The sequence below is a fragment of the Terrapene carolina genome, unplaced genomic scaffold (assembly GCF_002925995.2).
Source record: "Terrapene carolina triunguis isolate 2854851 unplaced genomic scaffold, T_m_triunguis-2.0 Scaffold85, whole genome shotgun sequence".
Classification (NCBI taxonomy): Eukaryota; Metazoa; Chordata; order Testudines; family Emydidae; genus Terrapene; species Terrapene triunguis.
This window is the reverse complement of record NW_020664436.1, coordinates 8,566,463-8,592,849: the sequence shown is the minus strand read 5'-3', so window position 1 is coordinate 8,592,849 and position 26,387 is coordinate 8,566,463. Positions and strand designations below refer to the sequence as shown.

General features: G+C 41.5%; 1 protein-coding gene across 3 annotated transcripts in view; it reads left to right on the top strand.

Moving 5' to 3' along the window:
• Positions 1–26,387, top strand: part of TTC27 (tetratricopeptide repeat domain 27) — a 164,982-nt gene that overhangs the window by 89,330 nt on the left and 49,265 nt on the right. For 2 of the 3 annotated variants that reach the window (XM_026649784.2, XM_026649782.2), the window contains 3 exons: positions 4,990–5,103; positions 19,748–19,843; positions 22,737–22,859. In XM_026649784.2, coding sequence (XP_026505569.1) covers positions 4,990–5,103; positions 19,748–19,843; positions 22,737–22,859 — 333 coding nt within the window. The remainder of the gene's footprint in view (positions 1–4,989; positions 5,104–19,747; positions 19,844–22,736; positions 22,860–26,387) is intronic. The other variant, XM_026649783.2, reaches the window with a different exon arrangement.

The window sequence follows — 26,387 nt, the reverse complement described above, 5'->3', positions numbered from 1 at the left end:
TTTTTAACTAAGCAGACTTGGAGCTCTGTTTTAACTTTTAAGTTAAACTCTTCAACACTTTTCTCATGAAATGGATTTTTAGAGGCCTTTAGTGTCTTAGAGGGATGCTGTGTCAGTTTATGGAGCAAGGCCCAGATCTTGCGAAGATATGCTTGAGTAACAATGCATGTGAGGTAGTTCCATTGAGCTCACTGGATCTACTTACTTGTGCATAGTTGGTTGCAGGATTGGGCCACTTTTTAACAAGATACATTGTTACTAATACTTTACATTAACGCTGAAAGGCTCTTTAAATGAACTTTTCACAATTAATGCTGGTTGTTTCCCTTTAGCCTTCATTCATTCCATTGTATGAAAAGAAGTTAGTCTTTCATGTCTGTTTCTAGTTCATTTTGCTTTTAACATCAGTACTTCAGTTTTGGGTTACAAATACTGTGTGGGAATATTTAAATGCAACCACGCCTTTTCTAAAGGAAACACTTATGATCAAGTTTCATAAAATCTTTTACCAGATTTAAATTTTGGGTCTAGACCTCTCTGAAAGTGTGCTTTTAAGACCAGATCAAATTTTCCCTAATTTCATTTTCTCTTTCTGGTCCTCAGGATCATATTCCAAGTTGTTTTTTCTTGTCTCTAAAATGTAGAAAGACCCTTTCCGAGACACTTAAAAATAAATTAACTGTACAGTAGATGTAAAAAATGAGACACCCACCAGAAGTGAAGTAACAGGTGTGTGTGTGCTACCCAGCTGAAAAAAACCCAAGAATTTTGTTCACTTGAGCCCAGTCATATACTCCCTCACAGGTCTTGTCAACCTGCAAGTTTGATTTTTTTTTTTTTTTTTACAATGCGTGCCTTGTAAAGAGAGTTCAATACAGAGTGTGACAATACCTCTCTGCTACAAGTGGAATGACATACAAAAGCTTTCACTTTGCTTTTGTTTGTATTGATATAGTGTTCCAGTATAAATTACCTGGATGAATTAGTGAAACAGTTTCATAATTAGTCACTCATGGGGATAGTGCTCTACTTCATTTGTGTGTGAGATTTATTTAAAAAAAAAAAAAGTGCTTGATGTCTGGTGATTTAACATGGCAGAGCTTTAGAAACCCTCTCAAAGTAAAATATTTGCCTGGGCAAGTAGCCTGAGTGGGACTAGGGAACAAGTGTCTCTTTCACTTGAGGTCACAAGAGAAAAAAGTAGCAGAACAGCCTCAAGCTCCCCAGTTACTTTATACTTTATTGGATCCCCCAGGATCCAAATGTCCTGTTCTTTTAAAAGGGATGAGGAGGAAAGCACAAAATAATCCTAGACACCTCTATTCTTGGGGACGATGCTAGGGGCGGGCGAGCAAGGCAGTTGCTTTGGGCACCAACTTCCAGAGAACACCATACCCCTGTGACACTCAGGGTTTTTTGGCAAGTGGAGGTTAGGTGTTGTTTTTTGTTTGTTTGCCTGGCCTCTGGAGCAGCAATTAACCTTTTTCCACCCTGGCTGGTAAAATTGCTTCGGGCTGCTCCTGATTCTTCGGTCGGAGGAGAAGAGCAAGCTAGTAGAATGGAACAGGTGCTGCATCTCCTTAGAAAGGAGGAGGAGGAGGAGCAGGGTTGCTGGAACTGCTGCTGTTCATTTAGTGGAGTGGTGTCAAGACGCCAGAGCACTCCATGTGGAGAATCGCTCCTGGGAGGCTGAGGGTCTCTTGCATGTCCAGGAGGGCTTGTTATTTATTTGGGGCAAGGTGGGAGTCCTAGAACTCTTTAATGGGGTTGATACAAAGTGTGCCAGCCTTGTGGAAGATTACTTGCATTAGTATGCCCCCATTCCCCAAAGCTGCTGCTTTATTATTTCTCACATCTTCCCTACTTCCAAATAGTAATTGCTGTACTATTTCTGATTGGAAATCATCTTCCCATTATTTATACTGTGTCATCTAAACCAAGGTGCCACGTTTTCTGTTGCTGAGAAACTGTTTATCTGCTGTTGTACAAAAAGTTACATAACTTCGTTGGTCTTTCCATTTTTTCTCTCCTTCCAACAGCTGATCCCCTTATTTTTTTCTTTTCTCTGTTTAATTTCTAAAATGAACATAATGAAGACTTCTTGTGAAGATTCTTTTTCAATGAGCAGATTTATTTCTGAAATTATTTTATTAAGCAGTTTTCTTAATTTATAGTAAGTAGCACAGTACATTAAAGTACGATATGCATGTTTTTTCCCAAGTTTGATTTATTTTTTATTGTTTCCAGGTATATTATTTTAAAATATAGTGATGTGTATTAATGTCTAGTTTTAGCCACAGGTCGAACTATAAAGCCTTAAGACTGCCCAGAATAATTAGAATTATTTTATTTTATGGAATATTCGGAGTACGTACTCAGTGGGAATGTGAGGACTGCCCAATACTTATTAATACACGTTCCGAAGCTATTCGTTAAAACCCTGAGTGTGAACAGCAGTATCTTTAAATGAGTTCTTTTTTCATTTCATTGTACTTTTTTAAACATCGTGATTAGGCAATGAAAATGAGAAACTGAGCATTTTTAGGTTTTGGCATGAGACTGAGCTGAGTGCTAATACAGTTACAAATAAGCCTAAATGAAAGTAACTAACACCTGTTTTCCAATTGTTCACTGCAGTTACAGTATATTACAAAAGGTTGCTTTGTGCTCAATGTATTTTCATTAAGAATAGCACAGGAGAATTTACCATGTCTCTGTTGCAATAGTATTAAAGAGTGTACCTGATGTTTTGTTTGTGTGTAACTTTAAAACAATCCAGGATTGTTATTAAGTCAAAGTTCTCCTCAGCCTGTGGCTTATTTGACTGAGGTGATTAAGGCACATCAGTTTCATAGCCAATGGTACACAAGGGACTTGCTCCACATGCTAGTGCAGACGGGAAAAAAGGGGGCAGAGTACTCCCCACCTACTCCAAAATGGGATACCCAGATTGCTAGTTGGCGGGGAGAGAGGGGCAGGCTTCTTGGGGTGCTACTCCCCACCACCATACCGGTGTGTGTGGGGGGGGGGGGGGAGGGAGCCTTGGTTCTGCCTCTTGTAAACCAACCAGCACAGCTGAGCCTGAGTGATGAGTGAAGTTAATCTGCTGCTGGATAAAGGTTGTCAGATTGTTGTCCTCTTGGAGCAGTGGGAGAACCAGGGAAGGAATTATGACTAACAACTATTTCCCTGTGCTGTTTCTGGGACAGCATAGCTATTCATCTTCACGTTACTCAGGGTGGCACACAGGCTTATCTTCACTACCAGGGAGATCGATGCTGCTGAAATCGATGCAGCAGATGTTGATTTAGCGGGTCTAGTGAAGACCCGCTAAATTGACTGCAGAGCGCTCTCTGGTCGACTCCGGTACTCCAGCTTCCCAAGAAGAGTAAGGTAAGGCGACCAGAGAGCATCTCCCATCGAAACAGTGCAGTGAAGACACCGGGGTAAGTCAACCTAAGCTACGTCGACTCCAGCTACATTATTCACGTAACAGGAATAGTGTAACTTAAGTCGACTTACCCCAGTAGTGAAGACAAGCCCATAAAGTCTCAGTCTAGGCCTAGGTGAAGTCATAACTATTGCTGTTTCTAAAGTATTAATAGTTGACTGACAGGGAGAGATGTAGTTTTGTACCTCTTAAAAAGATCTATTCGTGTCTATTTATTGTTTTGTCTACAAATTACTGTTGCACTCTGCGAAATGAAGAGTATTGCCCTTGTTCAAATTTTAGTGCCTGAAAGTGTACTTAGGAATGTTCAGTTGCTTAATCATTTTGGGTTGTGGGGTTTGTGTTTATATTCCCACATTTGGGAACCTTGGATGTAGCTGAAATACCTTTCACTGAGAAATTTATATTGGCATCTACCTCCAACTAGTTAAAACTTTTTTTTTTTTTTTTTTTTAAAAATAAAATGCAAACACAGATAATGGTAGCATACCCACATCTGACACCAGACTGGAAGGGACTAAAGCCATCTATATGGAATCAAGTGTGTTGAGGCCACTCTGGCTACCACTTTCTTAATGACCTCCTGTGACGAAGTGGCTCCCCTAAAGAATATAGGTTAGAGATTGGATGATAACTGGTGAGTTTGCTGGCATCAAGAGAGGGCTTTCTGAGTAGTGACCTCATGCTGTTTCTTTAAGGGCACTCGGCTTCAGTATGGAGGAAAGTAGGATGGACTAAAAACTCCTCACTAGCCTAAAGCCATGAGTCAAGTTTGTAGCTCAGTTAATGATTGACCACCGTGTTCTCAACACATGTAGCATAAACCTCAATGAAAGAAAGTGGACAATACCTCACCATTGAAGGTGGCACATATATATAATCTCTTGCTTAGATTCATCTCCCATGGCGCTAAACAAATCAGCCCAGGGAAGACTGATATTTTCAGCTAACAAGTAGAAAACTCCACACAGCAAGAAACTGCATAGAACAAAACAAGTAAAATTCACTAGATTACCAACAACTCTGATAAATTCTGCTGAGCACAACTTTGTTTATGCTGTAACACCAAATAACTACTTTTTTGCTTGTATCAGAGCCACTATTTAGGGAAATAAATAAGAAGCCCTCCTTCCTGTATTCACCTTCCATGTGTTTTTTCACCACTGTTCTCTGTCTTGCTTCCTTGTTGATTCACTAGTCACAAGTTCTATTCTATGTGTACACACCCACCCACCCATATCAGATTAACTTTATTCAGATGAAATGGCATAGCAATAAAACCTTTGGTCCAGTCATTTTTGGTCCATGGTTATCTAACAGACCAGCAAATGCATACATGTAATGTCTTGAATTTACCAATAAGATACCATGACAGAAAATTAGAATTTCAGAATAGACTACAGTTTGGGCAGACCTGCTTGAGCAAGTGAGATATGTTGAAAATTACCATCAAATCTCTCCTTTTTTTTTTTTTTTACCACTTTTAAAAAAAAAAATTTTAACCTTTTTTTTTTTTTTTTTTATCATCCCCTCATTAGTGTTTACTTTCACAACCTAAATTCTGGGCCATTCAAACTTCAGCCTTACTTCTCCGGACAAAGCTTGAGAAAGGAAGCACTCGTCGAGTGGAACGGGCAATGAGGCAGACTCAGGTAGGTCTTCCATTGTTACTGCCTCCAATCCTCATACACATTCTCTTGCAAGCATTTAGACAGCCAACTTTGAAAGAAAGCTAGCATTTTTCAAAGTATTTAATTTTGTAAATAAAAACACTTTTTTTTACATTAATCCTTTGGAAGGTTGAAACCAGAACCTGTTTCCTTAACTTTTCTTCTTTCTGTGACATTCAAATGGTTATTTTGTAGTGGTTTGTGAATGCAAAACCTATTAGCTAACAAAATCCACAAAACATTTCAATTGTGAGGTATGTTCCCTTACATTTAATTCTATAGAACTTAATAGGGAAATTTAACCTTTCTGTGGAGCATTTTTTAAAATAGTCTGCCATCTTTAGAAATTTAAACTTGGTTCATGTCCGTGTTGTTTCACCAGAAACCTTTACTAGTTAAATGTGTGGTGAATCTGCGTGGGGGCAAATATGTTGCTGTTTTTTTCTTCTAGATCAGGAGGATAGTGGGCTGCTAGCAGGGGAAGATCCCTTGGCAGTTAGGAAGAAGGGTGTCCAAAGCCTTGGGATAAGCGTCACATTTGAAGGCAGTTAGAAGAGGGCCCATCAAGTGCTAGAGCCGTAGAGACTTATCAGCTGAAGTGCCTACAATATTTGCCTCAGCCATGGTACACTTGGCATATTACCAGAGACTGTCAATACAAAATTGGTAACATGGTGTGCTGGAATCATCACTGGTTTTATAAACTACCACTTTCAATGCTCAGGAAAGTAGTTTAACTAGTAACTAGCTGAAAGTGAGGAGAGATTACTCTTTCTTGGGTTTTTTTCTGGATACTTTTGGTTGTCCTGATCAAATTTCTGCATAATGAAGTTTGGATCCATGAAAATAAGGTTAGAGTGAGTTTTCATCCAGTATTTTTCAGTTGTTTCCCTGAAAACAGGAAACAGCAATCGAGCTAAAACAGAGAGCTCTTACTTGAATGTGTTTTAATGATGACCTGGATAATATTAGTGTCTAGATGGGGCCAATGATTGTCCAAAGATACACTTTAGTTGGCATTGTGTGCTTTTTTTAATGGTGATACTCCTGAGCATAAACTCCCTTTACTGTGATTAAAGGGGTTGAATGAAAATGAACAGACTGTATGGATAGAGTAGGGTGAAGAGAGGAAAGGTGGGAGAGGATCTGGAGGAGAAAAGTGATAGCTTTAAATAGCTCTCTCCCCACAAATGGTAGCTGCCATTTCAGCAGCAGTTTTTGGACCTCCAGCCATTTTCTGTTGTACAAAAATAAATTGGGAACCGTTAATAATGGAAAGTGAGTTGGAAGGAGAAATGTAAAGAGGAATTGTAATTTGGTCACATACGTGGGGGATAAATTACCAGAGTTAAGAAAGGAGAGATGGATACAGATGTTACAAACATTGTACTTATAGCTGTCTGGCATTTTCTATCATTTAAAACAGTGGTTCTCAAAGCCGGTCTGCCGCTTGTTCAGGGAAAGCCTCTGGCGGGCCGGGCCGGTTTGTTTACCTGCCGCATCTGCAGGTTGAGCCGATGGCGGCTCCCACTGGCCGCGGTTCACCGCTCCAGGCCAATGGGGGCTGTAGGAAGCGGCGCAGGCCGAGGGGTGTGCTGGACCGGCTTTGAGAACCACTAATTTAAAATACTGTATATTAGAATCAGAAAGTTATATTACCAGGACAGCACTGTGCCAGAAAAGTAAGGACTGTGAAAGACACATCAGAGTAAAGGTGAATGTATGAACTGCCTACTTGTATATTCAATTAAAGAAGTATGGGACTTGATGCTTTAATGAATTTTTAAATGGCCCAGTTTTCTGAAATAAGGATCATATTAAATGTAATAGATTCTCGGTGTTTGTTAGAACAAGGAACAGTCAAGAAAAACTGACTAAAGCTTATAAAGTTGGCATAGTGTCATATACCTTTATGTTGAGTTTAACATAAAATTTTAATCTCATTATGAATGAATAAATAGTTGTCAACTGCAAGTAAAAACAGAGGTTAAAAAGTAGACTGAACAAATCATGAGTGCATAGAAGTACCTCAATGTGTTTCAGCTTCAGGGATTCACCATAAATACGTATGCAAATACACTTTTATAAGATCAGGTTATTTTTTAAAAAGGGGATCTGTTTTATAATTATTCCATAAAATAACTGCTTAGGAGCTAAATTAAAATAAATAGACAAAATAAATCTTAGATTTTGAATTTTATTTATGTAGTTGTCAAGAAATATGTAAAACATCCCTATGTAAAGTTATAGGTTCCCTAATAAAAAAATTAACTTAAAATTGCATAATTTACTACCTAGCAGCAATAAATAATCATACAGTAGAAAATTAACTCAGACACCCAATATATCAAAGCATCAAAAAAGCCCCTTTTGCACCATCCACTCCTCTCCCAAAGTAACCATCTTCCCCCCCAAAGCCTGTCAAATAAATGGCTTTTGAGCATGCCCAGAAGTTTCCAAGTGTAGGCGATTTTAGATCAAAGCAAGTTCGAGAATCACAGAGCCAACCCCCCTGGTCCAGCTCAGGCAATTGTGCTGACCACTAGTGAAAGACTAATTTATAGGCCTAAAGGTATTTCTCTCTCTCTCCCTCTGCGTAAAAAGCTTAGATCTATTAAAACAATTGCTGGAAAGCTCAAGTACTATAATAATGAAACAAAAAACATTGTATTAATGTTTGTGTAATTTTTTTAAAAGTTAATTTAGTACCTATTGAAAAGGTTTCAGCTTTGTTCTGAATATTTCTTCCAGTAGGTGATAGTTATTACTGTGCTGCGTTATCCATTGCAGGAAATAAGATGCTGATCTGGTTTTAATTTTAGAAGTATTTAAAGTGCAAGAATCTGAAAATAGATGTGGGTGGAATAAATTGTAATGTATAGAAGTTGAAATAGGTAAGAATATGTTTGTAGTTAATTGACCATGTAACTCTCCATTATTAGAGCCCTGCAAATCTGTGGAGATCGCGGACCATGTTTGCGGAGCAAATGCGGATACAAATTCTGTATCTGTGCAAGGCTCTAACCGTTATTATTAATCCTCAGTCTATCTTGATATACATGCTAGTTTGTTTCCACTACTGTATAAATATAGTATCAGTTGGGTTTTTAATACAGAAAATCTTGATTTTTTTTTTTTTTTTTTTTAAACATCTTCCCACCGTGGTCTAAATCTAACACCGTGTGTTAGGTGTGGTTCTAATTCAGAATCTTCCTTACTATTAGAAATGATGCTTCTCAGCAGGAATAGTAGCTGTAATTTCACATAAACCAGGATGTGGAAAAAGAATCCCATCACATTTGCTTCAAGTATAGTAACAAAAGCTGAAAGAAATTGCACTCAAGTTTAGAAAATAGAGAAAAATTAGAGTAGAGTCTTAGACCATTATATTAGAAACATTTTTTTTTATTATGTAGGTCAGCACCACAGACAACTACATGGAAATCTTGAGCAGATTTATTTCTTAAATGTCAGTTAAGAATTTGATTTGATTAGACCAGATTTAGCAATGAAATTAGAAGAACAGTGTGATATAAGCCTCCCAGATTTTTATGCCTAGACCCAAAGGGTATTGGTTCAGAATTACTGGGGTGGAATGAAGTGGGGAATGTTGTAAGGTATTAGAACCAGTGACAAACCTTGTTAATGGAGAAATAATGAAGAAAAATGAGGGTCATTTGTTTGTAGATAAAGGTCCAGAAATTAAAGAAGGAATGGAATGTACAGTAACCATGTAATTACTGAGGGGAAAATGATTTTCCTTTTTACTGGCTTGACGACAATACAAGTATAGAAACTGAATCTAAAAGTGAAAATACTACTGCTAGAAATGTATTTGTAAATGAGATACTGGCGGAGCAAGCTGTAAATGCTCTTCCCAACAGGCCCTCCAACAAAAACAGAATCTCCAACATTCCAAAAAACAAAATTGATAATTGATAAATTTACAAGGGAGGGGAATGTGTGTGAAGCTAAATTTTGGTGACTGTGTGTGGTTGCTGCACCTCTGATGTCTGGAATGCACATTTAACAGACTTGTCAGTTGGAAGCAGCTGCTCTGGAGTCTGAACCCAAGAGCAAAGGGGGCTGGATGTAACTTGTGAATAAGGACTCACATGCTGGGCTAACTCAACTTATTTCATTGTTTTATTTTTTCCTTGTCTTTCCAATCCAATGACAGTTATGAAATCAAAATACATACTTACTTCAGAGGATCCCAAATTGGTCTGTTGAGCAGTTTGTGTTGCTTCATGGAGAGCTGGATGGTCACTGGCTCTCTTCATTGTTTTCACATTCTTTTACAGTTATCTAGTGTAACAATGCTGCCTCTGGCAGGACACAACTGAGAGTATCAATTCAGGACAAACTGCATAGAGCAGGGCAGTTACAGCCCAAGGCTGGGCTTCCTTTATTATTAAGGCACACCAAACCAGCCAAACAGGGGGTACGTCTTCACTACCCGCCGTATCGGCGGGTAGCAATCGATTTATCCGGGATCGATATATATCGCGTCTTGTTAAGACGCGATGTATCGATCCCCGAACGTGCTCACCGTCGACTCCGGAACTCCACCAGAGCGAGCGGTGGTAGCGCAGTCGACGGGGGAGCCGCGGCCGTCGATCCCGCGCCGTCTGGACCCCAGGTAATTCGATCCAAGATACTTCGACTTCAGGTACGCTATTCGCGTAGCTGAAGTTGCATATCTTGGATCGATCCTCTCTCTCTCTCTCCCCCCCCCCCCCTGTAGACCAGCCCAGAGAGGACTTCAGTTTCACCCCACTGGCTAACCATAAGTCATACAAGCAATTCCCTTAGACGCACCAGTTTCCCAGTGTCACCACCAGTGCCACTCGTTACGGGGACGAATGGTTATGAAAACCAATACCCCAGTAAAAGAAAAAAGGTTCTCCCGATCCCAAAGGACCAAACCCCAGACCCAGGTCAATATACAAGTCATATTACCCACAAATCACGCTGTTGCCAATCCTTTAGAATCTAAAATCTAAAGGTTTATTCATAAAAGAAAGAAATATAGATGAGAGCTAGAATTGGTTAAATGGAATCAATTACATACAGTAATGGCAAAGTTCTTGGTTCAGGCTTGTAGCAGTGATAGAATAAACTGCAGGCTCAAATCAAGTCTCTTGAGTACATCCACAGCTTGGATGGGTCATTAAGTCCTTTGTTCAGAGCTTCAGTGTAGCAAGGTTCCTCCGGAGGTAAGAAGCAGGATTGAAGACAAAATGTAGGGGTTTCCAGGGCCTTTTATATTCTTTCTCTTCTGGGCAGAAACCCCTTTGTTCTCCAGTGCAAAATCACAGCAACAAGATGGAATTTGTAGCCACCTGGGCAAGTCACATGTCCATGCATGACTCAGTTTGCAGGCAGCAGCCATTGCTCACATGCTAGTTTGAACTTTCCCAGGAAGACTTCTCATGTGGATTGGCATCTCCCAAGGTCCATTGTCAGTTAAGTGTTTCCTGATTGGGCACTTAATCTGCAAATTCCTTTCTCAAGAAGCTGACCAAAAGCTTCACTAATGCTACTTAGAATCAAACACATTGAGATACAAGTACATAGATGTTAGGGGGTTATTCCTTCACCCTCTCACTTCCTTGGTCCTTCTCGCATGAACAGAGAGCAACAATAGCCAGGATTCATAACTTCAACTACAAAATTGATACACGCATGCAGATAGCATAATTATAACCAGCAGATCATAACCTTTCCATAGACACCTTACTGGCTCTCCTTTGTACAAGATTTGGTGCAACTATATGGTTGCATCAGGGATCTATACGGTCCCAGTTCATGTCAATAACATCACATCTAGTCCAGGGGTTCTCAAACTTCATTGCACCATGGCCCCCTTCTGACAACAAAAACTACTACACGACCCTAGAAGAGGGAACCGAAGCCTGAGCTGGCCTGAGCCCCACCGCCCCAGACGAGGGGCAAAGCCTAAGCCCCAACACCCCGGGTGGGAGCAAAGCCGAAGCCCAAGCTCAGGAAGCTCAGACTTCAGCTTTGGCCCCCAGCAAGTCTAACGCCAGTCCTGGTGACCCCATTAAAACAGGGTTGCAACCCACTTTGAGGTCCTGACCCACAGTTTGAGAACCGCTGATCTAATCCTTTAATTGCATAGCATTAAAACTACCTGAATGCTGTAAATGTCAGTATTGTATTAGTGATAAGGCTCAGGGATATGTCATATTTTCCTACAGAGGCTGTGAGTAAGATGGCTCACCGTGCCTAAAAGGGTACTTAAAATTTTTAAATCTTACAGGAAAGCATAAAGAACGGAAATGTTTGTGGACCTTATACACATTTTAATGTAATGCTTGCCCGCTTTCCCAGATGCAGAGTTGTACAACCATTTCAGTTGCCTAGAAATAGAAGTGTGCAATAAATGATTCTACAGTAGGACTCTCCACCTCATCCTGAATCCATTTTTCCTGTGTGTGTGTACACATATATTATACAGATAAAAAATTCACATTCAAGAACGTTTGCAACAGGAACTCGGAGCTTGTCTTCAGTGTGGTGCTAAATGGGCGCCGCTGCAATTGCTGTAGTGGCGTCAATTTAGCAGGTCTGGTGAAGACGCGATAAGTCAATGGGAGAGCACTCTCCTGTCAACTTCAGTACTCCACCTCAACGACAGGCGGAAGCTAAATTGACAAGAGTTTCTCCTGTCGACGTAGCGCAATGTAGACAGCGTGCTAAGTCAATGTAAGTTATGTCAACTTAAGTAACGTAACTCACGTAACTTGTGTAACTTAAATCAACTTACAACATTAGTGTAGACAAGGCCTCAAAACCGTCAACATTGACACCTCTAGCTGGGAAGATGCAGCTAACAGTCTATGCTGGGGGGCTGCTCTGCAATAGGGAGCCAGAGGCAGAGGAAAGGTGGTTGAGAGAGGGGAAAAATGAAGAAAGCAAAGAGGAAAGCACAGCAGGCCTCAGGTGCTAATAGTGTGCTGGCTTCATCTTATGGCCCTGTGCATTACACCTGTATTAACTATGGCAAGCACTTTCACTCAAGAATTGGACTCTTCAGTCACTCATGATGCTGTAGCATGATACAGTAATTGAATTGTTTTGGTGCTTACACAACCATTTTTCAAGCTGGAAGGGTGCCATTACATTACCATATATTGTGTGTTTGCTGGGTCAGGCTCAGCCATTGAAAGAGTGTTTTCTGCCAAGTAGTTTCTCAACAAAAGTTAACTAGATATCACTCAGGTTTTCATGTTAGTTAGGGCAGTCATGTTTGGGAAAGAATGAAATGTTATAAAGAGGAAAAATAGTAAGAATCTGACTATTCTGAAACGGTTTAATCAAATGCAGAACTAGAGAGACTGAACTTGTTTTTCCTGTTCTGGCCCCACTGAGACCCCCCAAGTCAAATTAACAAAAGATGTGTTATAATTTGTAATAGATTGAGAAGAGTAAAAATGCAGACCCAAAAGAGCTTTTTTTTTTTTTTTTTTGGTCAAATACATTTCCACCATCTTCTGACACTTGTCACCACAAGAAGGAACTGTTATTGTTAAAGCTTAGGTTAATTGAATGTCTGTGGTTTAGAAGCTTGTACTCAGATTGACTAGTTAGATAAAAGAGTAGATGTAAATGTTTTCTCCACTTCGTGGGTTCTTCAGGAAAAAAAAAGTAATATTATTGGTAACATGAAGCAGTCATCCAGTTTCAGAGCATGTGGTAGGTCAAAATTGAAATACCTGGAAGATGGAGCATTTCATTCAGCATATGCGCCTCCGTGCGCTTCCCACAGCGAGTCTGCCCAGGTGGCGTCCTGGGGAAGCCAGAGGTCCTGCACGCACCCCCACTTCGAAGTCAGACATGACTCTCAGCCAGCCAGTAAAACAGAGGTTTATTAGAGACAGGAACACGTTCCAAAACAGGGCTTGTGGGTCCAGCGACCGGGACCCCTCCGCCGGGTCCATTCTAGGGCCCAGCGAGCCCGACACCCCCGTCTGCCCTCACTCCTAGTCCCCAGCCAACTCCAAACTGAAACCCCCTCCAGCCCCTCCTCCTCTGGGCTTTGTCTCTTTCCCAGGCCAGGAGGTCACCTGATCTCTCTGTTCACCTTTAGCTATTTCCTTGCAGCCCACCTCATAAATGTCCTTGTCCTCAGTTTTCTCTCAGTCCTGCTGATACTTCCTCTGGTAGTGCTTAACAGTCCTTTCGTATCACTGATACTCTATCAGCATTGACAACAGAGGAGGCAGAAATGTTGCAGTGAAATATGCCGCAGCACTTCTGCCTGCCTATTGTGCCCAGAAAGACACTATACTGGTTGTTTGAAGGTAAGTTCTATTATTAATTAGAATAATTTATTAGAAACGTGTGTGTAAAATATGCAAGTATTTATATTAAGCCACTAATGTTAGTTTTTTGTTCACATTGTTTTAAGAAAAACATTAAACTACTGAACGGTACATTTTCTACACAAATTGTTCGAGTGCATAACAGTATTTACCTCTCAAATCTGTGGAAGATATATTTTTACACATGCATAAAAACAGCAGAACCTTAAAACTTGAAACTTGCATGTTGCTACTCTTCATGTGGAATAGTTAGTCAGGTTTTTTGGTGTTTTGGGGAACAAATAACTCCTATAAAAATAACATTTATAAGTGACTTTAAATATGGATAAAGCTCACTCCCATTAATATGAAATTTCTGTTAAGTTTGTCATTGTATGGTTGCTGGTGGAATTATCAGTTGGGGTTTCAACACTCTGCAAAGGCATGAGTAGGTCATAAGACTGAAAATATAAATTCATCCATCGTAAATACTTCCAATTTCTTGTGACTTTTTATAAAGGTTTCTTTCCAGACTGTTTTGAAGCATTGAGACCTAACTAAAAGTGATTTTTGGTGGCAAGCTTGGGGATTGGTTTGGCCAATTTTAAGTTATCAGAGTATGAAAAAATAACTTAAACGCAAAAACAGTTAAAATAACTAATGCACAGGTGCAGTTTAAAATGAATTTAAAGGAAAAAATGGGCTAGCAGCTGAGCCCGGCACAGGGTAGGAGCCACCAGCTGGGTCTTCCCCAGTTCTACCTTCTGCCCCACAGTGATTTACCTCTCTGCCAGAAGCCCTGGGCACCCAAAACATAGTGCTGGGGAGGGTCGCATGACCGCTCTTGTGGCTTCCCTTTGCTTCCCCATCACAAAGTCATTTTTCTGCAAGGGACATAAATTCTGCGCATGTGTAGTGGCACAGAATTCCCCCAGGAGTATGGAATAGAAACTGGCCCACTGTACCCAGATTCCCTATTAGCTGTCCCGTTTGATGTTAGTCAGCAAGGCAAATTGTCAAGAGGGACTTCAACATCTGGGTATGTTGCAAAACTTTTCTGTTTACACAGGCTTTTTCCGAAGGCAGTGATTAAGTGGGGAGGATTTTTTTGGAGTGGGATGGGGTGGGGCAGGTTGAGAGTGTGAGAGAGTTGCTCATTTAGTTTTGTTGACTTTTTAAGTTTTATTGATTTATAGTTGTATGGTTGATTTTCAGCTATGGAGTAAGGGTAGTATTCTCCTTCCCTATACACTAGCCACATTTTAAATTTTCAAGCATCATTTAGAAACATATAGTTCAATACTCTCCCAGTGATCTATTATCCACAGATCATTGGCATACTCAACCATAACAGCTCCCTGTTCTTAAAACATACTTGGGAGCTCTTAAATCTATGAATTATAAGAGCTGCTGTGGTCTGTTTCATTTTTTCATATCTAGGGAGTTTTTAATCTTCAGATATTTTCATGTGTAGTAATTTGGAACTGCAGACAGAGTACAGTCATTACTTTCTGTTGGATGGGGGTGGGGAGTCCTTTTATAAATAGCCATATTCTAATGCAGCATTTTATTTACATTCAGCTATTTCCAAGCATCCAGCATAGAAGATGGAGTTAGTTGGGCATTTTCTGATGAATCCTTTTGCTTCCAGAAAATGCCGTTGCTTCAAAATTAAAGCTTTCTGCAGGAATCCATGTCAATTTCAATGAAATTACATTTTAAAGATAAATAAAACGAAGCATTTTGCTATAGTTGAAAAGGAATGTGAGACGTTGGACCCCATAATGATTTATAGAAATATGCTTATGAGTGTAAATGACATAACTGGAATATGTTTTATGCTAGATATGCCATGTAACATATCTTTGCAAAGGTTATGTTTTACTGAGTGTATTCATCCTATTCGTATGCATGTATCATTTTTATATCTGAAGTTATGAGCGTTGGCTCTGCTTGTATTTAAAGTGTTTGCTGTAGGAAGCACATAAGGCAGATTTGGTCAACATAGTGTGAAGGGGTTATTCAGGTAATTGGGAGTACTTAGCTGACAGTAGACCCTGGGAGACGCCAATCTACATCTGAGCTTTCCTGGGAACGTTGAAACCAACATGTAGACAATGGCATCGGCCTATAAAGAACTGATTCATGCATGGACATGTGACTTGCCCATGTGACTCCAAAACTCCATCTTGTAACTGTGATTCTGCACAGGAGAACACAAGGGGTTTTCACCCACAAGAGAGACACCATATAAGTCCCTGGAAACCCTTCCCATTTGGTCTTCAGCTGGCCTCTCCACCCCAAAGCGATGCCTGAAAGAAACTGGACCAAAGGACAGTAACTACAGGGTTGTGAGTGATTGCTGGACCTTCGTTCTGTCTGTTATTACTTGGAACCACCTAAATACTACTTTTTATATTTAATAAAATCACTTTTTACGTATTAACCCAGAGGAAGTATTAATACGGGGGGGAGTGGGGGAGACAGCTGTGCATATCTCTCTATCAGTGTTATAGAAGGCGAACAATTTGAGTTTACCCTGTATAAGCTTTATACAGAGCAAAACTGATTTATTTGGGGTTGGATCCCATTGGGAACTGGATATCTGAGTGTTGGAGACAGGAGCACTTCTTAAGCTGTTTTCAGTTAAGGCTGCAGCTTTTGGGGGGCGTGGTTAAGATCTGGGTCTGTTTGTAGCAGGCTAGCGTGTCTGGCACAACCAGGCAAGGTACTGAAGTCCCAAGCTGCCAGGGAAAACAGGCTTAGAGATAGTCTCAGCACATCAGGTGGCAGTCCCAAGGGGGTTTCTGTGACCCAGCCTGTCACAGAATTTTTTGAATTTTTGTTGTTTCAAAATTACTTAATATAAAATAAATTTTGAAATTATATTATACACTATAATATATAAAACAAAAACTCTAAATCTGAACAAAACATTTAGATTTTAATGAAATGGAGCACTTGACCCAAAACTAGTCTTTTCCAGAACGTTATGAAATTTTTTGTTTGTTTTGTTTCAATTATAAATAAATAATAAAACCAAACCTGAAAAATCACAGAATTTCCCACCAAACAGAAATTCCGATTCCTGCACAGCTCTTGTAAAATAAATAACGCACACCTAATGAACTGGACAGTTTTACTGTTATCTTCTGCTTTACTGGAATGTGTATAGAAAAATGTAGCCTACACTTCTAAGTAATGTCAGAATACAGTTTGCAACTATAGACCGTGGTCAATTAACTTCTTTATCTAAATCATCTTGTTTTGCACAGCGCATTAAAAAATGGTTTGAATCCCTCCTTGTACTATATAGAATTATGCATAAGAATGCGACATTACTAGTCTGTTTCTTTGTGGTTTGATGGAAGATACTGTAAATACACCTCAGCCAGGCGCCTGAGGTAAATTCTGATTCATCTCTGAGACCAGGGCTCCATAGAAATAATTTCATGGGAGAGAATTTAAACAAAGGCCAAGATTTAAAAAAATAAGTGTTTAAAGCTAGGCTTGTAATCCACAGTCAGGCTCCTAAATCACTGGCTTGATTTTCAAAAGTGCAAAGCACCCAACAGCATCCACTGAAGTCACCCTAGGTGCTGGAACTAGGAGTGCTGAGGGTGCTGCTGCACCCCCTGGCTTGAAGTGGTTTCCATTATATATAGGGTTTACAGTTTGGTTCAATGGCTCTCAGCACCCCCCTATAAAAATTGTTTCAGCACTGCGGGAAGTCACTGATATTTCCAAGTTGCTCCGTAATTTTAAAATCATATCACTGAGATTGCTAACATTAGGCACCTATTTTTGAAATTCTTGAGCTAGGTTAGTAAATTAGTAACTAGAGTTTTCAAAATGTATTGCCTCCACAGATCACAACCCAACTTCTCCACTTCTTTGGAGTATTTGCATTTTCTGTCCTAGTGGACAAGAATTGAGGGAGAAAGGACCAGACATGTCTCTAACTTGTCTCTGTGCTGAACTGTGCGTACATAGTGGCAAGAGGAGCCCTTTTAGGGTTCTGCTTTCAGTGGTTGAGTTCAGTATGAGATTTGATGGTCAGACTAATTATGTGAAAGCAAGTAACCTATCTCTGGCCTTACATGCACTTCCATTTTAAATATGTGGATTTATTGGTACATCCATCTGAAGGAGATTCTTTCTTTAAAATTCCTAATCTACTTTCTAGTTGTAAATAATTCACACTTTTTTTTTTTCTTATCCTGCTAGCTCTGTTGAATTTCTATATGTTGACTTGAGACAGGTTTATTGTGCAAAACTAACTTACGGAGATAGATGGGAGGCAAGAACATACATTTCTCTCTCATAAATTCACATTTGTCCTGAAGGAAAAACTTGAATTGAGTTGTCTTCCCAATTAGAGCAGTGTATTCTATGTTAGAGGTGTGGTTATGAAAGTCTGACTTGGAGAACAGTGGGCTTTACTTTGGTGTGTTTTTTCCCTACAAACTTCAGACTTTAGGTAATTCAGTGTTCTCTCTCTCAGAAAAAGCTGACTAGGCACTGAAATATATATAAGCTGATATCACCTTAACTCCTGTCATCTTATCTTTTGTCAAATATTCTTACATAGCAGCATTTACTCAACATATGCATAATGGCAGGGTTTTTATTGTTTGGGTTTTTTAAATTGCTAAATTGTTTGGGTGGGAATTAGAAATTTGATTCTTGTTCTTGCTTTATGCAATGTAAGGCCTTGGCTACACTCGGGACTTCACAGCGCTGCCGCTGTATGTACCCCACCTCTCCGAGGGGAATAGCTTGCAGCGCTGCGAGCGAGCGTGCTGCGCTGCAGGCTCTGATTACACTGGTGCTTTACAGCGCTGTACTCGCTGCGCTCGGGGGGGGCGGGGCGTTTTCACACCCCTGAGCGCAGCAAGTTGCAGCGCTGTACAGCGTCAGTGTAGCCAAGGCCTAAGATTCTGTTGTATTTGATAAGGTTTGTATGCTCTTGGAAGTTTGATTTTATGTATGTTTTAGTATATAATGGAGGGTTTAAATTTGATTAATTGTCTTGTATGTAAGGGTAGCCCATCTCCTTGATAAAAATGTCTATTTTTATCTCATTATAGCATCTGATAAGCAGGGCAGGATTAAGCTTTTGTGTGCCTGGCTCCAAACATATTTGTGGGCCCCCATGCAGGCAATGGAGCATGGCATGGGGAAGTCAGTCTCCAGAGCGAGGGGCCGGCAATGGGGCATGGCATGGCAGGGCCCTCCCCGCTCCGCCTAGCCCAGGGAGAGGGCATTATTTACAAACCAGCAGTTGCCAGACGCACAGTGGCCCGCCTGGCCCTCTGGTGCCAGCATGCCCCTTCCCCTCGGGGGCAGGCCAATGCCGTGCCACACAGCCCCCACACCCAACACAAACACCCCGAATCCCTATGGCCAGAGCCCCCCCTGCCCCCGGACCCATTATGCCCAGTGCCCCTCCAGACTCCCTCCACAAATGCACAGCACCCTGCACAACACCACCTCTGCCCAGTGCCCCCCTGCCCACAGCCCCACCACAACTGCCCAGTACCCCCCACAGAACCCCCACTCCCTAGTGCCCCAACACACACATCTTCCCCACCCCCTCACAGCCCAGCACACACACACCCCCAAGACCCCCAGAAACCCACTCCCCCACGCCCTGCCTCCCGCCTGCACTCACCAGCCCTTCTGGGAAGCGACTGTTTGCCAGGCTGAGCTGGCAGTGCAGCAAGGGCTGGTCCAGGGGCTGGGAATCACTCTGGTCCCTCGGGAATGGCGCGATCAGCCAGGCCAGGGCCTGTCCCGGCCGCGCTCCCTCAGGACCCACTTGCCTGGAGGGGCCCAGCCAAGCCCCCCACGTTGTCCCACCTGTCCCCAAACTGACCAAGACTGGCCAGGCTTCTGCACCAGTCCCAGGTGATTCACCTCTGGGGAGACAGGCAGGGCCCCACAGGTAGTGGGAAGCAAAGACTGCCCAGAGCTGGAGGTGCACTGGGGTCTGGCAAGGGGGCAGATAGGAGCCAGCGGGTGGGGCCAGGGGGCAGAGAGGAGCCTCAGCCGGGCTGGCAGGGTCTCAGGGGCAGTGCAAGCGGAGCAGGCTGGGGCCCCTTCTGAGCATAGGCCAGGCTCCATGGTGCCACTGGCGCCATTGTAAACCCGGTACTGCTGATAAATTACACTTGAATACCTAATACTGTTATAGCTGCTGTCTTATAGCTTATATCAAGGGCACCTACAGTCTCAGGCACCTTTTTATACTTAAATAAATCTAAATAATAAATGAATATGCTTTGTACTTGTAGGCACTTGCAGATCAGTTTGAAGACAAGAAAACATTGGTATCTGAACGACTGAAGATTTTCTACAGTTGTCAGGTGCCTCCACACTGGGCCATAGAGGTACAAGCTAATATGACATTTAGTCTAGATACCATCAAATTATATTTGATATTGCATGCTATCTTGTGAAGTACCATGTCCTAGAAGCTGCAGTAGAAACCCACTGTCTGCTGCATATTACCATATATAAATTGGAAAACTTGTTGAAAAAATTGGATTAACCTAACAATATAGGAATATGTAGATTTTTTTTTTTAAAGAAATCAAATTCTAGAAATTGTGCAGCTTTTTTATATACGTTTCTATCATACACAGAATTGACTGCTTGCTTAGAGATGTTTGCTTGCAAAACAGCTTTTCTGTATGGTCTTTTCCTTTTTTGCTTTAATGGAAAACGGAATAATAATTCTTCAAAAGAAAAAGGAGCAAATAGAGTTAGGGTGTTCTACAGTTACCAAAATACCATAAATGAAAAGGGATGGTTGCCATTCTTAGGGGTCTGCTTCCTGTCTCTCCACCTACCCATTAGTGAGGTGGACCAGGTCTTATAGGATGTGGGTCATGGCCAGAGTACTCTGGGTCAGTGGGTGAGATAACCCTGTTTGTTTCCATTTTCCACATAAGCCTGAAGTCCTCGTATACCTCAATAAGGTTCTGCCTCCTAGATGTTGGCCTTTCACTTTGGTCCAGACCCACTCCCCTTCTCCACTATGGGATGGATTTTCTTAAGAATTCCCTCTTTTTTCCCCTGTGGAATATGATACCTCATCCCACAAGAGGACTGCCAAAGCTGAAGCACTCTTATTTTCTAGTTGTGCACCTTCTTTTTTTGTAGGATGAAGAGGGCATTTTTTTCCAGCACATTTTAATTTTAAGCGGAAGGTCATACTATTTGAAAGATTTCAGACTGTGCTTAGTCTTATCTGGTATTATTATATTTAACCCTAAACTTGAAAACTATTAAAATAAGGTTCAAGGCTTTGAGGCCAAAAGATTTCCCTAAATCATGCATTTTATTTATATTTAAATGTTTCCGTTTTATGAGTTTTTCCTCTTATGCATACTATCTTAACCAATCATCATTTCTTCCAGTGTTCCCCAAATTATTCCACATATAATCTTTCAACAAACACTTCAAATAAACACAATCAAACCTAATTTTCATTTCCAGTTGTCAGAGTAAATGTGGCACTTTTCAGTCCAAACCAATTTTCTAAGTCAATGTTAGAAATGCTAAAATAGAGGTGTATTATGGAAAGTGTGGCAGTCTTAACTATAGTCATTATCTCTCTCTAAATTTTACCAAATTTGACCCAGAAAGTAAATTAAATTTTAAAATTTCCTGTATGTAGAATTAAATATTTTCCCTAAATAATTAGTATCCAGATAAAAATAAATACTTTGTAACATATTTAAATTATATTATAGTATACATTTATGCAGAATTACTATTGCTGTAATAAGATGGTGTTATCACTACCATATGTGTATGAATACTTGTCAAATTGCAGAGGCTATAGATCCCAATCCTGTAGTGAGATGCTCACAGGTGGATGCTTGCACCTGCATAGAGCTCCACTAAATTAATTTGGGCTCCGAACAAGCTTAGGGGGTTTGCCTCCATTATCTCGTTGCAGGATTGGGGCCTTACTTAGTAAATTTCTATATGTTTCCACAAATAAAATTGTATATTTTAAACAAGTTTATAATTTCTTTAAAACTGAAGGGGATATTGCTATATTAATCTCTTTAAAAAAACAAAACAAAACTTCAAAGTCTAGAAAACACAGCTTAATACAGGGGTGGGCAAACTTTTTTGCCCGAGGGCCACATCTGGGTATGGAAATTGTATGACGGGCCATGAATGCTCACGAAATTGGGGATTGGGGTGCAGGAGGGGATGAGGCCTCCGGCTGGGGATGTAGGCTCTGGGGTGGGGCTGGGCATGAAGGGTTGAGGATGCAGGAGGGTGATCCGGGCTGGGACCGAGGAGTTTGGCGCGCAGGAGAGGGATCAGGGCTGGGGCAGGGGGTTGGGGCGTAGGGGAATCCAGGAGTGCAGGCTCCAGGTGGTGCTTACCTCAAGCAGCTCTCGGAAGCAGCAGTAAGTTCCCCCTCTGGCTCCTACGCGGAAGCGCAGCCAGGTGGCTCTGCACGCTGCCCCATCCACAGGCATCGTGGTTCCTGGCCAATGGGAGCTGTGGAGGCGGCCCTTGGGGAAGGAGCAGCGTGTGCAGCCCCCTGGCTGCCCCTACGTGTAGGAGCTGGAAGGGGGACATTCTGCTTCTTGCAGGAGCCATGCAGAACAGGGCAAGCCCTCGACATTGCTCCCCAGCTGGAGCACCGGAGCGGGCAAGCCCCAGACCCTACTCCCCAGCAGGAGCTCGAGGGCCGGATTAAAACATCTGAAGGGCCGGATGCGGCCCCGGGCCGTAGTTTGTCCATCCCTGGCTTAATAGGTTAGTTTAAAATGGAATTACTCATTTGTAAAAGTTAAATAAATATTGTATTGCAATGCGTCTGCTCTCAAATCTGTGTCTTACCTTTTAAGTCAGATTTGTATGGTTGCTCAAACTGGACTGATGTGCCTTCTGGAAGAAGCTCTCAATTTTTCCATCTTTTTCCACATAAAAATCATTTATGGAGATTGTTACATTGTGTGGACAAGTTGACTTTAAATATATTTGAAACAATACAGAGGAATTTTTATTAGGATGATTTGTCAGTGATGAATAAAATTTAGAAGTTTGATTGGGATTAATTATCCAGAAGTTGTACCTTATCCAAACTTTATCCTAGCCTCATTAGTCTTCAAAGTTAGGCTACAAATCTCAGGAGAAATGTTTCTTGTATTTTTTGTGTGTTTTCTGTTCAGGCCAGAAATGCCTGTAACATCTTTTCTAAAAATGATAATGAACATGCATCTAACTTTTTTCTATTATTTTGACTTTCAGCGACAACTTGCAAGCTTACTCTTTGAACTGGGGTGCACAAGTTCAGCTCTACAGATCTTTGAGAAGCTGGAAATGTGGGAAGCTGTAGTAATCTGCTATGAAAGAGCAGGACAGCATGGGAAGGTGAGAGAGTCTTATTATCTGAGCTGAGTTTCTTGGATTTTGTTACTTATATTACAGTAGCACCTAGAAATCCTGTTGTGCTATGCACTGTATACATGTATATACATACAGATACAGAGGTGTTCTGTATTAATATAAATAGATATCAACTCACCCAACTTCTTTCTATTTAGCAGTTCAAACAGTGGCTGATTTATTGTAGGTGTCATGGCAGAAGTGGGTCTGGAGAAGGTAGTACAGGTCAGCCTAGGGTCAGTGTCCATGCACAAGGAGAAGTGTGTGAAGAAAATATTTGTGGGAAAATTGGACAAGCAGCAAATGAGTTTGGCATCATTGGTAGAACTGAGAGGACCTGTGGTTGGGGACACTGGGAGAGAAATGCGTGAGTGAGAAGTGGCTTTGGAGGTGAGAGCAAGAAGTTTGAACTTGTGTGTGTGTGTGTGTGAGAGAGAGAGAGAGAGAGAAGGGTGATGTGGTCCTGGCTATGGACAACTAAGATTGTTTTGTATGGTGGGGTACAATGTGAGTGTTACAGATGTGGAGGTTTAAATAATCAAAATGGGGAGTTGCTGAGGGCCTGGACAAGAGTTCTGACTGTGAAAGGAGGTAATCCAGTTATAATTCCTACTTAACTTTAGTTCTCATTTACCTGTAGTTCAAACAGACATATGCTGTACATTTTGTTTTAAAAAAGCATCGTTTAGGGCATCATTAAGATAAAGAAATCAAATACTCAAGTCAGGAAATGCAGTTTTAAGACTGAAAGTTTCACTTTAACTCTGCCTCCTTGGTTGTTTCTCTGCTGAGGTTTCTCTGAACTTCTCCCCATTGACCTAGCACTTGTGGCCAGCAGTGGGAGCACTAGTACAGGCCAGCCAGTTGACATTTACTGCTTTCATTGTCCATAGACAGGACCCCTCTCTCTCTCGTTCACCAAGGAATATGCTGATGACACAGTAGTATAAAGCTGCTGGTGGCTAGTCTGTACTAGCTCTACCTGTTGCTCACACCAATGAAAATGCACTGGTGCTAAAGCACTGATGGAAGGAATTAAAGAAAATGCTTACTGGATATGTTGCCTGTTTGCTTATACCTTTAAATGTGTTCTGATTATGCTAATATATCCGGGTGGGAAGATTGATAACATAGGATTCCATGGTAAAAACCCTGTTTTCAGCATGTAACTTCCTGAAAGCTGAAAGCTTTTCCTCGTTGGTCTCTTGGCCACCTTACTCAGATCTACTGATACGTGGAGAACCTGTTTAAAGCCATACATCAGGGGTCAGCAACCTGCGGCACACGTGCCAAAGGCGGCACGCAAACTGATTTTTAGTGGCACTCTGGATGAACAGAACCCCAGGCCAGCAGCAGGCTGAGCGGGGCCAGTGGCTGGGACCCTAGCTGGCAGGGGCCAGCGGACGGAACCCCAGACCGACAGCAGGCTGAGCAGCTCAGCCCGCTGCTGGCCTGGGGTCCCGGCCGCTGTCCCTGCTCAGCCAACTTGGATGGATGGAACCCCGGGCCGGCAGTGGGCTGAGCTGGGCCGGCAGCCAGGACCCCGGCTGGCAGGGGACAGTGGACGGAACCCCAGACCAGCAGCGGACTGAGCGGCTCAGCCCGCTGCCAGTCTGGGGTTCCGTCTGCCGCCTCCGCTGCCAGTCTGGGGTTCCCTCCACCGGCCCCTGTCAGCCGGGGTCCAGGCTGCCAGCCCCGCTCAGCCTGCTGCCAGTCTGGGGTTCCGTCTACCGGCACCTGTAAATGTAAAATGTATTACTGGCACCCGAAACCTTAAATTACAGTAAATAAATGAAGACTTGGCACACCAGTTCTCAAAGGTTGCCGACCCCTGCCATACATGGAAAGATTGGGCTTAGGTTGAGTTAAGGTTGCAGAGGCAGTTGTTCGCGTTTTTATATAGAATTGTAACTTGTCAATTAAAACAAATAACCTAGAATTTCTTATAATGCCTTATGTAACTTTTTCCAATTATACTAGGCCAATATCTAGATCATGGTAATTATAAACTGACAGATCTGTGTTTCACTGCCAACTGCCATGTCACATTATGCATGCCTTGGGGATACTGTGCTACTATGAGGACTCTTTCAGTACAGTAGAGAAATAGAGGTCAATATTTTCCATTTCCTGGAAACACATTCTGTTCTAGTTAAATTCACCAACTGCCCATAGGGAGTTATGAAAATGGCATTCAGACAAAGTATCTGACACAGGAAACTGCTTTCAAAATTGATGTTTGTAAAGCACTTTGAAAATATAAAATGCTATATAAGTGCTAAGTAGCAACAGTACTGAAAACAAGGTTAGATCTGGAGCAAAATGACAAAAAATAGAAACATTTAACTGTAAGACAAGGAGTGAGTATATTTGTGCTCATTATCAAGAGAGCTTTATTAATGTGAAATATTCCTATTAAAAAGACACCGTAACTAGACTTGTGGAAATGCATGAGAATCTGCTAGTGCAAAATATTGTCAGTGGATGGAGCAGCCTCAGAGCAAGCTGTGTTAGACAAGGCTTTGTACCTAATTCTCAGGATTGCTATTGTAAAACGAAAGTAATGAAAAGCTGAAAAAACTTACAAAATGGTCAAACATTAGAGAAAGTTAAGGGGGGAATACTAAGCACTAGAGTCATATCATGCTCCTTATTTCTACTTTTGAATTCTTGGTTGACAATAAAGTTACAAACATCAACAATGCAGATACAGAAGTGAATAGGTAAAGTAGTGCCACAATTAATATTGCAGCATATATTAGATTCATGTATTAGATCCAATATACTTGAGAAAAGCCTAAATGATAACTGAGGGAGTGCATATAGCAGCATAAAAATTGCTAAAAGCAAGAGGTTACTAAAGTTTACTAAACTGTTTTCTGGGGGTTTTTTTATGATTATTGGATATGATTCTACTTGTTTATTTCATAATATGAATATAATTAGTGGAATCTGGTATTATAAAGTGAGCCAGCAAAAGAGCAACACGATGCCAAGCAAGGAGCAAAACAGGACACTTATACAAAAAGAGCAATTTAAGATGTGAACACACAATGTGTTGATAGTTACTGACCTTGTCATTCCATTTTTTTCACTTGTTGCATTCCTCCATTGGACCTATTGAAGAGCAGACACTGATCTTCATGGATGTGGTGAAAAACGTAGGCTGAGGACAGGGCCCTGAGCCTATCAGTATTACTGAAAACTAAAGAGGGGCATTTGTACCAAGTGGGAATGTTACTGGGAGCATAAATGTGGAGGAGGGGGCCATGGGTATAGAAGCTAAGATGCTCCCTTGACCTTGGAACCTCAAATAAGGCATCTGGTTTAAAAATATCCCCCTACCCTCCAGCGCCTGCCCTGCGCCCACTCTTCCCCTTCCTCTCCCCTTTAGCCAGAGAACTGCATGTTTTGCCAGCTGGCTAATAGACCTACACCCACTACTTCCTCCCTGCTTTGCCCCCTCCATGCTGCTTGGTATGTGTCGAACGGGTAAATGAAGGGCTGTTAGGA